The sequence below is a fragment of the Phragmites australis genome, chromosome 2, assembly GCF_958298935.1.
Source record: "Phragmites australis chromosome 2, lpPhrAust1.1, whole genome shotgun sequence".
Classification (NCBI taxonomy): Eukaryota; Viridiplantae; Streptophyta; class Magnoliopsida; order Poales; family Poaceae; genus Phragmites; species Phragmites australis.
This window is the reverse complement of record NC_084922.1, coordinates 7,758,155-7,772,118: the sequence shown is the minus strand read 5'-3', so window position 1 is coordinate 7,772,118 and position 13,964 is coordinate 7,758,155. Positions and strand designations below refer to the sequence as shown.

At 44.2% G+C, this 13,964-nt stretch overlaps 1 protein-coding gene across 1 annotated transcript; it reads left to right on the top strand.

The window, feature by feature from the left end:
* The first annotated feature begins 2,382 nt into the window (after window positions 1-2,382).
* Window positions 2,383-3,347, top strand: LOC133897547 (uncharacterized). Its single transcript, XM_062338315.1, has one exon. It carries the CDS (start codon window positions 2,631-2,633, stop codon window positions 2,997-2,999), a length of 369 nt encoding a protein of 122 aa, XP_062194299.1. The 5' UTR covers window positions 2,383-2,630; the 3' UTR covers window positions 3,000-3,347.
* The last annotated feature ends 10,617 nt before the right edge of the window (window positions 3,348-13,964 follow it).

Here is a 13,964-nt window from a genome sequence, read left to right as displayed (position 1 = left end):
TGATAATGAAGAAGTCTATCTCGGTTGGAATAAGGGGAGCAATCACTAACTCCAATATAGCTAAGATATATTGGCGTCCGTGGAGGAGCAATTCAAAAGTACCTCCAATGTTCAGTTTGCTCATTCAGAAACTTTTAAGCACTAAGTCTAATAGGTTTGACAAAATTAGAGAGCATATTATGATGATGACAAATATGGTTGACAAACTCAAGGGCATGGACATGGAGATCTTCGAGGGTTTTCTTGTTCAATTCATTATGACTTCTCTCTATCATGAGTTTACTCTTTTTAAGATCAAATAGAACACTCAGAAGGAGAAGTAGAGTATGAGCGACTTGATCGTGGTGTGCGTCCATAAGGAGGAGAGGGTGAGGACTGAAAAGAAATATTTTGTGCATCATATTAGTAGCCCCAACGAGAAGAAATTCCAAGAGGATTTTAAGTCCAAAAATAAGTTACAAATCATCTCTAATCCTGATAGGGCAGTGTAGAGGGCGCCCAATGCACCTGCTTCTTTTGCTTCTACCACTCAAGAAATTGAGGATGATTTATGCCATTTCTACCACAAGAAGAAACACTACCAGAAAGACTACGTTAGTTTCCTAAAGTGGATCGTAAAAAAGGGTAATAATTTAATAATATTCATTGATGAATCTCTTTATGTTGATCTTTTACCCTAATTCCTGGCGGATTAACTCAGATGTCATTATGCACGTTACCAACTCTTTACAGAGATTCCTTACCATGAGAACACTAAGAATGAGAGAGCAAAGTCTTAAAGTGGCCAATGGGAAAGAAGCTGAAGTTAAAACTATCGAATCACTTCCCTTAATTCTTGATAGTGACTTCACTCTTAAGCTTAGTAATGTAATTAATGTTCCTTTCATAAGAAAGAATCTCATTTCAGTTTTGATGTCAGATGATGATAGTTTTTATTGTAATTTTGAAGATAATAAATGCATTCTTAAGTTTAATTCATGCATTATTGGTCTTGTTATTCGACAAGACGAATATTATATGCTTTTTTCTGAATGAATCGTTGTTATCTTTGAATGCATGTGATGCAAGTCATAAGAGAAGGATAAGTGCAAATGATGAGACTTATTCGAAATTGTAGTATTATCGTTTATATCACATTTTGAGGAGGGAATAGAATGTCTCATTAAGGAAGAGATTCTCTAACCTTTATATTTTTCTAACTCTGACCACTACATAGATTGTATTAAAGTAAAATACATTAAACAAATAAAAAATAGGGTCACTCGGAGCATATGACTCTTAGAAGTAATTTATACGGACATATATGGTCTTTTTCATGCGGCATCGATGGATGGTTTTGATTTATTTATTACCTTCACTGATGATTTCACCCGTTACAGCTACATCTACCTCATTAATGATCGATTTGAGTCTCTCGATAAATTGAAAATATTCAAAGTTGAGATAGAAAATCAGCACAACCTAAAGATTAAAGTAGTGAAATCAAATCGAGACTAAGAGTATTATGGGAAACATATATGTTAGCAAGTTAACCTACTTTGAATACATAAGGTAGATGTAAGATAGCACCAACGTATATGCCCTTAGCAAATTAACCTACTCTTCTTCCCTTATATAGATAAACATTGCTAAATTTTCCTTTGCATACAAATTCCAACGAAAATAAGATAGCATTTGGTTAGTTGAACGAGGTTAAATGAGATGGGATGGGATGATACTGTATGAGGTGGTACAAGTATGTCGTTTGATTAAATATACGAGATGCTATGAGAATGTGTTTGGTTGGATGTATGAGATGATACGAGAATGTGTTTATTTGATGTATATGATGGTACGAGAATGTATTTAGTTGCTAAAAGCCATGTATAACTTAATTATTTTATAAAAATAATATTTTGTTATTTTCTATTTTCACATGAAATAATAAAGAACATATAAATAAATTATTATAGAGAAACTCACTTTTTTAGCATATAACTTAGGTCTAAAAATAATTTTACATACAAAATATTCTAGGATTTTTATAGAGCAACAAAAGACTACTATTTTGATTTTGGAATATTTTAGGTACTGTTTATTTCGGGTACTGTTCCATCCTGCATCATCTAGTTCTAGGGATTTTGGCGTGTGCAGCATCCGGAGAGGATATTCCAAGAATCTGAACGAAGCCATCGTGAACGAGTTATTCCATTCGTTCATCAGATCACTCATACCGATTCCCATGAATCCCATCCCGCACGAACCGTACAGGTACAGATTGGTTCAGCCAATCAAACCTAGCCTAGAAATTCAGCCCATGGAAGCCCTGTCCCGAATCCCCCCATCGCCATGCCACAGCCCCGCCCACGGGATAAACCACCATTCCTCCGATCAAACGGTAGGAGACCCCCCGAACCCGACGGCATAGGTGCCGCCGAGCAGAAAAAGCAAAAGGCAATCCCAGCGTCCATCTCACCCGCACCGCGGTAAAAGAAAAAGCGCACCCCCTCGCCTCGAAACCTTATCCACTCGTTTCCCTTCCCTCTCCCCCGCTTTATAATCCCACCACCTTTACCGAGCACGAGCCATCCAATCCAGTCGCAAATCACATCGAACCCGAAGGAAACGACCCCTCTCTCGCTCGAGTGCAAATGGCAGTGGCATCCGGGATGGCCTTCTCCGTCCGCCCGCCGGCGCCAGCCGCCCGGCCCTGCGCCGCCTCCGCGGCCGCTGGTGGGGCGAGGATGCGCGCCGACGGGCCGGGCGGCGGCGGCGGCAACGGCAAGTGGTGGGCGCCGCTGCTGGGGTGGTCCGAGCAGCCGGACTACATCGACGCGCAGCCCACCGCCGCGGCGGAGGAGCAGCAGCGGCGGGGGGCGCCGCGGAGGTTCGGCGTCCTGACGGAGGACAAGGCGCGGCAGCTGCGGATGCGGATGATAGAGACGGAGAGCTTCCACGACGCCATGTACCACTCCGCCATCGCCTCCCGCCTCGCCTCCGCCGCGCCCGACAAACACTAGCCTCAAGCCCGCCGCCGCGCCGCGCCGACAAGAAGCAATCGCTGTGTATATATGCTTCCATGTTTTTTCCTTCTTCTTTTCTCCCCCGTGTTTAATTTCTGTAGAATAAATTACGTGGTGATGTTGTTGTTGGGAGGAGATGTAGAGATTAGAGGAGGGGACGAAGTATTACTATGGGCACCTTCCGCCTCGACCCACTGCGACGAGCCTCCCAAACCTGGTGCAGCTGAGCTGATTAGGGGTAGTGGTGTACCAGTGATTCTTGCGCCGAAATGTTGTGGAGAGAAACCTGCATGTATGATGTTTCGGTTTGTTCTTTGTTCAATGTTGTTGCAAGACTTCAGAGTATCCGGAAACTTCTTTCAAGAGCACAACTTCTGATGAAATCGCATTATCGGGATTCAGACTATGTGGCAATTCTTGCTGGCTCTTTAACATTTCTGTATTTGTAGCCTAAATATAATGTATGATTCCACGCCAAAAAAAGAAGAAGAGAAAAGCTTAGATGAAATGATAAATCTTGTTCTGTCTTGTGTGTTGTTATGCTGCGTGCTCTTTATACTGTATTGGGTATCAGATCTTGACCAGAAGGTCTGATTGTATATTAGCTCTGATTGCACACTTTGTTAACCTGATGTCCCCAGAGTCTGCCTTTACTTTTCTTGTCTGAACTAGCGATTGCAAGACTTCGCTTTCAGTTAAAGCAGGGAGCCACCGTCTGATCTGAAATCTTGATCAGAAGCTCACCGGAGTGCCTGTGCATTTCTTGCACAACTCTCATCTCAAGTATTGAACTATTGACTTGGCACTGGGGAGTGAGATTTTTCCCATGATCTGTATTATCATTAGCATCAATCAAAATCATCCTCAATGGATGTCCCTTTCAGTCCCCGTCAAGGAGGACAAGATAATTGTCTCATTGTCAGTGTGTCATCCTCAATGGATGTACACATCGCACGTCATCACCGATAAGGTACAAACCTCCCTTGGCTCACTTATTACATCCCTGAAACTGATCTCTCCTTTTAACTTTAAACTAATCCAACCCTGACTAATTTACGGATGGATTGCACCGTAAGGTACAGTAGTATATAGAAGGCATAGTGACTGGAGAGTAAAACAATCAGTATATATTAGGCTTGCATCGGCAGCTTTAGACTTTTACTAGTACCATTTCTCGCAAGAACACACATGGGAAAGCTTCAGTTGGACCATCAGACGTCGCCCCGTCAGTTTGCTTATCTAGAACGTCAGCCGCGGGTCGGTTACTTGCTTGGGTTGCTCGTCCGTGTCAGGTCCCTTGTCTCCAGAAGACCTCTCGATCTCCTCCTCCTCGAAGGCGGTATTGTGCTGAGCTCACTCCAACCAGCCGCCGTTTTGCGTCTCTGGCTCGCAAGCCAATTCGCGGAAACCGAAAGCGCCCAGAAAGTAAATGGCAGCAACGACCTGTGGTTACAGGCCGAAAGCGAGAGCTTCGCAGGCTCGCAAGCAACAAGACGAGACGACAACGCTGGTAGAAGAATAGTGCTTCGAAATTGGGAGGAGAAAGGGTTAGAAATACTGGCCCGGACCAATTTCATGATGGGCCACAAAGGCCCAGATTCAGAGCCTAAACGAGGCCACATAGGCCTAGTTTGCACACAACGCAAGAGGCCTGGTCAAGCTGGATGACGCTTTGATGGTCCAGGCTGCGGGATGCACCGAGGAGTTTCGGAATAGACTTGTTTTCGGCTGCGGGCTCGGCTAGAAGGCCTGCGGAACCTCACGTGCCCACGTCTCCCGGCGCCAGCGTGCGCGCACGGACCGAACGGCTCTCGCTCCCAGGCTCCCAGGCTCATCTAATCTTCCGCGCACGAGCGCCTCTCCTGGCCTTCACACCACGGCAATTTTCATATGACTTGCACACGATATTCATTTTCATTAAGATTTAAGCTGAAAAGGTGAGTGCAAATAATTACGTAGCAGGTGAGAGGATTAAGACAGTACATAAATATCAGGTAAGAGAGATAAATAGATGAGGTATAAATGCATGCGGTCTTGCCTTTCTCCGCCCCTCCACTTCACTCCAGCGTTCGGAACCTGAACCCCTCCGGTCACGCAAACGGTCAAAACAGAAGCAACCTTTTCCCCTAGCCCCGCGCGCGCGGCGATCGTTGTCAGGGCACGCAGCGCAAGCGGCCGCTGTCGCCGCCGAACCTCCTCTGCCATGCCGGCCGGCCGCGCCCTTTTCTCTATCTCTGTCGATCGCACGTCATCAGGAACCGAATCATATGCCGGAAACAAGCACGAAACACCGAGCGCCCCACCGGGTTTTCGGGGCTTCCGACTCGGCTCCGGCTTGGCAGTTTCCCGCAACAAGTCGCTGCATTTCACACATCTAATACGGCGTGACATGACAATATATATCACCAAATTAAAAGCAAGGACGCGGAATTAAGCTGGAGTGTAATCGACACCGACCGATCGTGTGTGGCTTGCATTACATACATGCATGATTGCATGCTTATGATGGTCTTGGCGATGTCATTAGTCCCTGGCTATTTTAGTATGATTAGTTAGGTGATGTCGGTCGACTACCTTACACTAAATTTATTTAGTAGGACGTCTCTGTATATACGGATCTATAGAGCCGCATGTATAATGAGTATCACAGATGGTTCCAAATTAGAAATATCTGAGAAAATAGTAACGAGCAATTACAACAAAGTAGAAAGCTACAGTACATATAGTTACAAACTACGATCGTTTGTACTATATAATAGTGCAAACAGTTCTAATTTAGAATTGTCTGTATTGTTCTTTTTTTACAGATGATTCTAAATTAGAATCGTCTGTACTATTGATAATAATAGTACAAAAAGTTTCAAATTAGAACCATCTGTAAAAAAAAATAGTACAGATGGTTCTAAGTTTATAACCGTCTATACTAATAGTATCTCACTCCTTTTGAGCGTATATCTTATATAGATAATTTTTATATAATGGTCAGCAATGAACGATAGGTAAGACATTAAGAAAGGTTCACGCGAGGTCAGAGGTTGGGAGTTCGACTTCTAGAAAATGCACTCATGGTATTTCGTATGAAAAATTGTGTGACTTGCGATCGCACTTACCTAATAATATAGGGGGCTGGTGTGGGTAGGAAAAATATTTTTTTACTCAGAAAACTTAGTACAGACGGTTCCAATAATGAGTCGTCTATACAAATTATTTGTACTGACAGTTCCAATAACAAGCCGTCTGTACAAAAATTTTGTACAAACGGTTCAAAAATCATCTATACAGATCTGATTTATACATATTATTTTTTATAGATGGTTAAAAAAATATTCCACACAGGATTTTTAAAATATTTATACGAATCATTTTTCTACTGGTGTTAGCCTAGTCCGGTCGTGGTTACATCATGCGCTGCACTTTGGATGACCGGGAGAGCGAAAGAGGGACAGTGCCTACGCATTTGATCACGACATATGCTCGTACTTAGCCTGACAAATAAACAGTTTAGTCCTATAGTATGTTCGAGTTTGGGCGATGAATAATTAGATCACTAATTACGATAACACCCTCATACCCAACGCTGAATATATATGATTAAAGAAAAAACACCAATCTGGTACGGTAATTATATGATGCTACCAGTACCAGACGACACTGTATTGGCTATATGTACATGATTTATACGCCCTCTTTGGCATGCATGAGCTCTTGATCGATGGTTACGTTTGTGCCTTCATGAAATGATAGAGTCAAAGTGGAACAGACATAATAAACACGGTGGGACGGAAATGTATGGAGACTTTTGGTACACGTCAGGATTATTGAGGGAAGCTAGGGCAACGCTAACAAGAGTCCATCTATCGCGTATTAACGAACAAGACGACTAGCAGCTACATGCATGCATGCACGTCGCGTACATGGACCGGCGGCCGTTACGACCGGCTTGTCCGTGAGCAGTGATCTTGGGCCCTCTGGGGCACTGTTCGGAGGGAAATGTCTGTGGCTCTGTAAAGGAGTCGCACGACAGTCCTGCCTGAGTATTGTTCACGAACCTAGCTAATGAAAGCTAAGCGTAGCTAGCTGCACAAATATGCATGCATGACTGGAGACTCACAGTCAGGCTTGTCAGACACACACCCTGATGGAAACAAGTCAACAACCAAACAAACCATCGACAAACCATATAACTATATTTATGTATTTGTCCATAACTAATTAATGTCACTAATAAACAGTCTCCTCAGCTGCGCGCCACGTCGAGCATCTGGTCATCGATCATGTCTCATACGTACTGTCACACACCACTGCAGCTCAGCAGAGATATTTGAAAACTAAACAGAAAAGGAGACGCACTCGAACTAAATTAAGCTACGTATGTAAGCACCGGAAATACCGGGAAGGCCTGCATTAGTGTGTGTACGGTGAGGGTGATATCAGTTGTCATAAGAAAAGTTACGTGTGAAGGAGGAGAAAAAAGAGAAATGTCGTCTAGTATTTGATGGATGGTTTATTAGACATGTTGTTCATAGCATTTTATATGAATTCTACAGATAATATTTATAAATAGTACATTATATGAGTTATTTTTTTCCTATCTAATAATGCCATGGATGAATTTTATAGGCAACAACGGCTGTCTGGAGCACTGCACATGCCGAGTGACGACAACTCAATCGTGTCATGAATAATTTTCACCATGCATGCATGCGTAAGCTAGACGTACGAATTGAACTTTTACCCGGGCAGTTGAGTAGCGCGCGCATATGGTTAATCGATCCGCACCCTAAATAAGATTACTTGATCAATTGATCCTAGGCAATCATTAGCTGTGGGGACGGCTTGGTTGCAAAGACCAGATCGATATATCTGAAAACAGATGCGCGTGCACTACATGTACATGCATCTTTGAACATCGATCGATCCCTGCATGCATTCGCTATTCAGATTAGATAGATAAACAACACTTGCAGTTAGTGCCATATAATTGTGTCAGAGAAGGGCTCGTAGCTTGCTATAAAGCTGGCTAGCTAGCTACTCGCTTTAGAACTAATCTGTTCGGTGACAAATACTTAACGTTTTAATTAAGATCTAGTTAAATTTTTAAAATTTAATCATCTATAGTTTTTAAAATATTTAATTTAAAACATAAAATCATATATATATATATATATAGGTTTTTCTTAAAAAGTACTTTCATATATCATACTTTTATTAGATATTTAACGATATTTTAATAAAAAATAGTAGTCAAAGTTCTATATCAAAGATCCTGAAAAATCAACAAAGGCATGTATTTTTTCCAGGAGGGGTATAAGTAGCCGCATAGCTAGGTACCGGTAGCAACGTGTGCTGTTTTAACGGAGTTGATTAATTTTTTTCTGTGTCCATTGGTGTACCATATATAAGCTTTTCTTGACCGGTCAGATCGATCAGATAATGAACTTAGTCCTGATCGATCTGGAGAATTAAAAGCCCATTAGGCCTTTTTGTTCTCCGGTCCTTTTGTTTCGAAGACGACATATATGCACGGTATGGAATGCAAGTACGCACATCAGTAGCGTGTATATATATAGTAGTTTGCAATGATATGCTGACAAGGATGTCGAGCAGAACCTGCCATGGCATTACAGAAACACCGGGTCCCTGCTTTATGTGTGTATTCAAAACAGTCGTTCAAAGGGCAAGCGCATATTATTCAAACGGAAAAAATTCGATCGCCGTCTCATGATAAAGGCATCAGTTAACTACCGCTTCTGCATCCATCATCAGCGATAGCCGGATTCTGACATCTTGACCATAAGGACACTAAATTACTAACCAGTAGCACCAATAGAGATGCATGCATGCATGAATAAGCTTATAAGATCTATATATGCGTCCAGCCAAGCACCGAAAGCATGGAATGGACAATGAAAGCAGATGAACTTTATATAAGGCCACATGAAATTAACTAATTTTTAATTCACAAAATTTGAAACTTGCATCACTAGGTAAGCGGCTAGCATGAGAGGCGGGTCCAGAGGTTCTAGCTCCCATACTGCTTTGCAGCTAACGAAAGCCCCCTAAATCCCGAACAATTTTTTGCCATGAATGAGATGAAGGAAGAAGAAAAGAGAGGTAGAAAAAAATGAGAAAGAAAAGAGAGAGATGTGGATGAACCTCCTAACTATCTCCTCTGTATCCGCCCATTGGCTAGCATTGTAGATACTAGGATGAAAGACGTGCTACGCCGCACTCATTGTGCACCCTGGCAGCATGGGAACACTGAATGAGGCCGTTTTGTTTTATATGCCCATCACAGTGGCACTGCCATGGGAGCTACAATGCATCCATGCGCTGAGAGCTCGCCATGCACGGAGCCCGTGCAAATCAGCAGGGGCCCACCTGTCAGGAACAGGAAACTACAGTGAAGGAGAGGCCCAAGAGGCTGCCAAGGTCCGAGCCGCAGAGGATATAAGTTATATACCAATAATGCTCAGTCACTCCCATTTTATTCATTCTTTGAGAACCAAAAAATATAAATGCCAGCGAGAAGACGACAAACGATTTCCACCCTCTTATATCTTTTTTCCCCCCCTTGAAACGGACATGGCTAACTATATGTATTAATGTGAGCTCACCTCAGGTTTGTCGTCTGTCCACGTAAGGCCGGAGACTGAGACGTGGGCCCGGAACGAAGGAGTCAGGCACAGGAGGCCCCTGCATGTCTTGGTTGCATCAGGACAGGATATTAAGGGAAGCTATTTAAGCTCGGCTTCCATCCGCCATCTCTTTAATTTGCTTCTGGCCTGCGCCATTATTAATGCTTTGGCAACAGCGCCTGGTACAGAGAACGGAGATGGCCAAGCTAATGGTCGGGCCGTCGGATAGGTGTGCTATCATTAGGCGCAAATTAAACGAGCTCGGCATCTGTCGTCAGTGCACCTAATCAGTGATCAGTCGATCGATGATCAGTTGCTGTCCCTCGATTAACTGGCCTGGTTAGGTAGATGCAGTGCACTAGCTGCCGTGTGTGGACGTACGCCTGGAACGCCGGCCCGTCCTCGTCAGGTCTTGCTTGCGCAACGGACCAAAACACAACACGATGATCTGCGTGCATGGGTCCGAACAGGATCGCTAGGTCCCAGACGTGTCAATCTACATGTCTATCAGCTTGCTGTGTGACAGCAGAAAAGGAAACGACGGATCAAAAAGCACACCGTAACCCTTCTACGATAAGATCGTCAAATGAGCCTCCGATTAACCAAGCCAAAAGAGAAAAAAAACTCCAGCACACCAAACTCCTCGGGACAAATCGGAGAAGCTGGCTGGCGACGGTGTTGGCCATGCAGCTAGCTAGCGAGCTCAACGCCTCAACCTGTCTCGCTTCGCCTGGCCCCACGTACGCACACCACCGCGACGGCCCGCGGGGCAACGAGACAACCGAAGCTCCGCGCTCGTGTCCTCGTGCTGCATGCCCGGCCCGGGGGCGCCCGGCAGCTCGGCGCGCGCGCGGCCCTCGCCCACGCTTGCCCGCGCGCCGGCAGGGGAAGCGGCGTGTCACGCAGGGGAAGCGTTGAATTCGGCCGCAGATAAAGCTCGATCACGATGCTGGAGCGAACTGAAGCACGTCATGCCGCCGTCACATCACGCGCGTTTACGACACGAGGGGGGGGGGTGTTGATGATCGCGTGCCGCCGTGCCGTCCGATCCATATCGACACGTACGTCCCGTCGAGTGAACCCGTCGCATGTCCTACGTGGCGCGCCATGCATCCCGCGCACTGTTGCTTCGTGGAGACATGTCGCCGCGGATGGTTGAGATGATTAGTCCGCGCTTCCGATCATCGTTCACAATGATTCGTCGGGGCAATGCATGCGTGCGCGCGCGTCCTAATCAACTCTCTCCTTCACTCCTTCTCATGTGACTATCCTTGGATCGATCGAGCCATCAGCCCGTCTGATGAGACTCCTCTAGCCAGCTCGAGCACGCATGCACCTCGAACTCCTAGTTCAGACCCACTTCTAACTTTCAGCTACGTATCTAACACCATCAACTCTATCTATCTATCTATCTATCTATCTATCTATCTATCCATCTATATAAGCTTACCTGAAAAATATTTGCTTAATTTGCCTGTTGGAGCGTTCAGACAAAAGGCCTTGCCCCGGCCGATCTGTAGAAAAATCTACTGAAGATCTAGGGAATGAGAGTGAGCTGATCACAGAGAAAAGAAAGAAGAGAAGGCACATGGCGAAAAGAAGGCGAGCTGATCTGAGCTCGTGGCTGCAATGCATCTGCGTAGCACGGATCGGGTAAGTCCAAAAAGAACCAGGGCATGCAGCACAGCAGCAGGTGCAGAGATGCTCTCGTTTTCATTTGTGGGGAAGCGTGAAGTGAGGTGACCCAAAGGACGCGGGGGTGGCAGGAATATGCATACGCATGGTCGATCCGCAGCCGTCCAGTCCGATCCGCCCGTCCCATCCCATCCGTCAGATCAGATCCTCTGAGGGACGCTTCTTTTTTCCAGCTTGCCTTTAGAGCCCCTTTTCCTTGTGCGCTGCACCGCATTCCGCCATCAAGCTCATCGACGACCACTTGCCTAGATATTTGGAATTGGTGGTGGTCTTTTTCTCTCACACATTTTGTCTAAAACTTGGTTCTTCTTCCTTGCTTCTTCTTTCAATCAACAATTATTGCCACCTAATTTCTTTGACATATTGTGGGAAAACATACGCGTGACTGGTTGTATTCGATATGAAACATTATTCGTTCTACATTTTCCACTTCTGAAAGATCGCTCACGCTAGGTTGATGTATCTATGACACTTAAAAAGAGAAAAAGGCGTCGACCGCTTCAACAAGCAGCAACGCCACATTAAACGCTCCCGTGAACCTCCACCGTGGTAGAAAAAAATAATAATCACCTATGAACTCTCGGCCAAGCGTTCACGTTGTACTTGGCCTAATGTCCAGCATGCATCCCACAAAATGTAGCATCAGGAAAATGCCTTTCTTCCGGTGGTGGTGCCTCTCACTACCCCTTGGGCCGTTGATCTGCATCGAGATCAGATCAGTATTAGTGTCATGAACTGTAGTAAAAAAAACATTGTTCCTCTGATGGATGCCAATTATATGCACCATTCGATCTCTGTAGCAGGATGCATGGACATGTTGATCCACATCCACTGATCACTACTGATAACCCTCTGGTTATTCATCACGAAAAACATTGATAATTAAATGATTGCGAGTACTGATAGGATCGGATGTGACCATGACCGATCAAACTTGATGGATCCATATTATAGTTGAAGTTGGCTTCAGTCCTGCACACCCAAACATGTCATGGACTGTGATCGATTATTCATTCGTTTTTCAAGCATGCATGCATATGCATGCAAGCGCCAAACAGGCTCATGCACAGTACATGTACAATCATCCACACAATGAGAGATGAGATGACACACATACAGGTACGTACCAAACGATGCATGATGTCACGTCGCACTGTGCCGATGTGTATATATGCATGCTCTCACGTTTTACCTGATCCGGCTGCTATAACGCAGCAGAAGTGTCAGGTAAACAGACACGGATAGATATAACCTGGACCTGACCGTGCTCCTCCAATTGTATGTCAAGTCTTTTCCGGGCCCCATGCTAGCATGCTGCCCATGGCCATGGCCATGGCCATCCCCATACAGCAACAGCATGCATGCAGTGCCCTAGCCATAACTAGCTTCTCGATCACATCGATCACACAGCACCCAGAAGGAAACTTTGGCACTTTCCTCCTCGCCGGCATGCACATCGTTCCATGCAACAGTGACCGATCCATCAAGCCTGGATCTTGTTCATCGATCAGTGCTACCACCAACATTTGATGATATGCATCAGAAATAAATTAAAACTTCCCCTACTATAATACTCTTTTTATTCAGAAATAGTAAATATATTTTTAGAAAAATCAAATGTATGTATTTTAACTAATATTTAATTAAATTATAAGAATGTCTAGTGTATAAAAATTATACAACTAGATTCACAATTCAAAATAATTTTACACTATATAGGTTTTGTAGCTATAAATAATATATTTTGTAAAAATCTTAATTAAAATATAATTTTAAAGATCGATTTCAAAAAAAATACACCTACTATTTTTAAACAGAAATAGTACTAACTATGATAGGTACATATGTTACCTTTTGAGTTTTGAGCAGCAAAAGATAGAGTGATGCCCACACACACAGATATATACATGGGTGCCTATGATTTGGCTAAATTTGCAGGCCCAGCTATAGCAGGTAAACAGAAATGGACCAAGCAGGCGAGCAACACACCAGGTGAGCAGTGGGGAGGGTCATGATCGATCGATCTATCCGGCCGGTGATGTACAGCCAGCAACGCCAGTTGTACGATATCGTGCAATGTCATATCATTGCAGGAGAGTTACCACCGCACCTGTAGGATTGGAGACGACTCTACAAAGTTTTGGGCAACATGTTCATGTGTGATACACATACACAGGTACAGTCTTTTCTCTTCAATTATGCTAAGTAATCAATGAACAATGGGAACAGCTTGTACCATCGCTAGGGACACAAAAATGTCGCAGAGCAGCTGAGCTCAGATCTCTCCAGGACCCAGCTGCAACTTTTGTGAATACCTGGTTGATTCCATGCATGCAAGTCAATTTTGGCATGCGTTACATTCATGTCAGAGTAGTAGTATAGTAAAAGGTTGCAGTAGTAACTTCTGCATATTGATTTTCTGGACATTATTCATAGGCGAGTTCCAAATCAGCCAAGAGGCTCAATTTTGTTCCCAAGTTTGACAAAATTAAGGAGAATAGTAGGATGTTTTAGGAGGAAGGAGTCAAGAACCATCGAACCGTTTCTTCTGTTGGCACGTTAGAATAGAACAAGATACAATCAATGTGAGAGTCACCTTTCTTTCTTTTCTTTAAAAAGGAAGGTACTA

Excerpts from the sequence above, each read along its gene's own strand:
- LOC133897547 (XM_062338315.1), top strand. The coding sequence starts at position 2,631 with ATGGCAGTGGCATCCGGGATGGCCTTCTCCGTCCGCCCGCCGGCGCCA.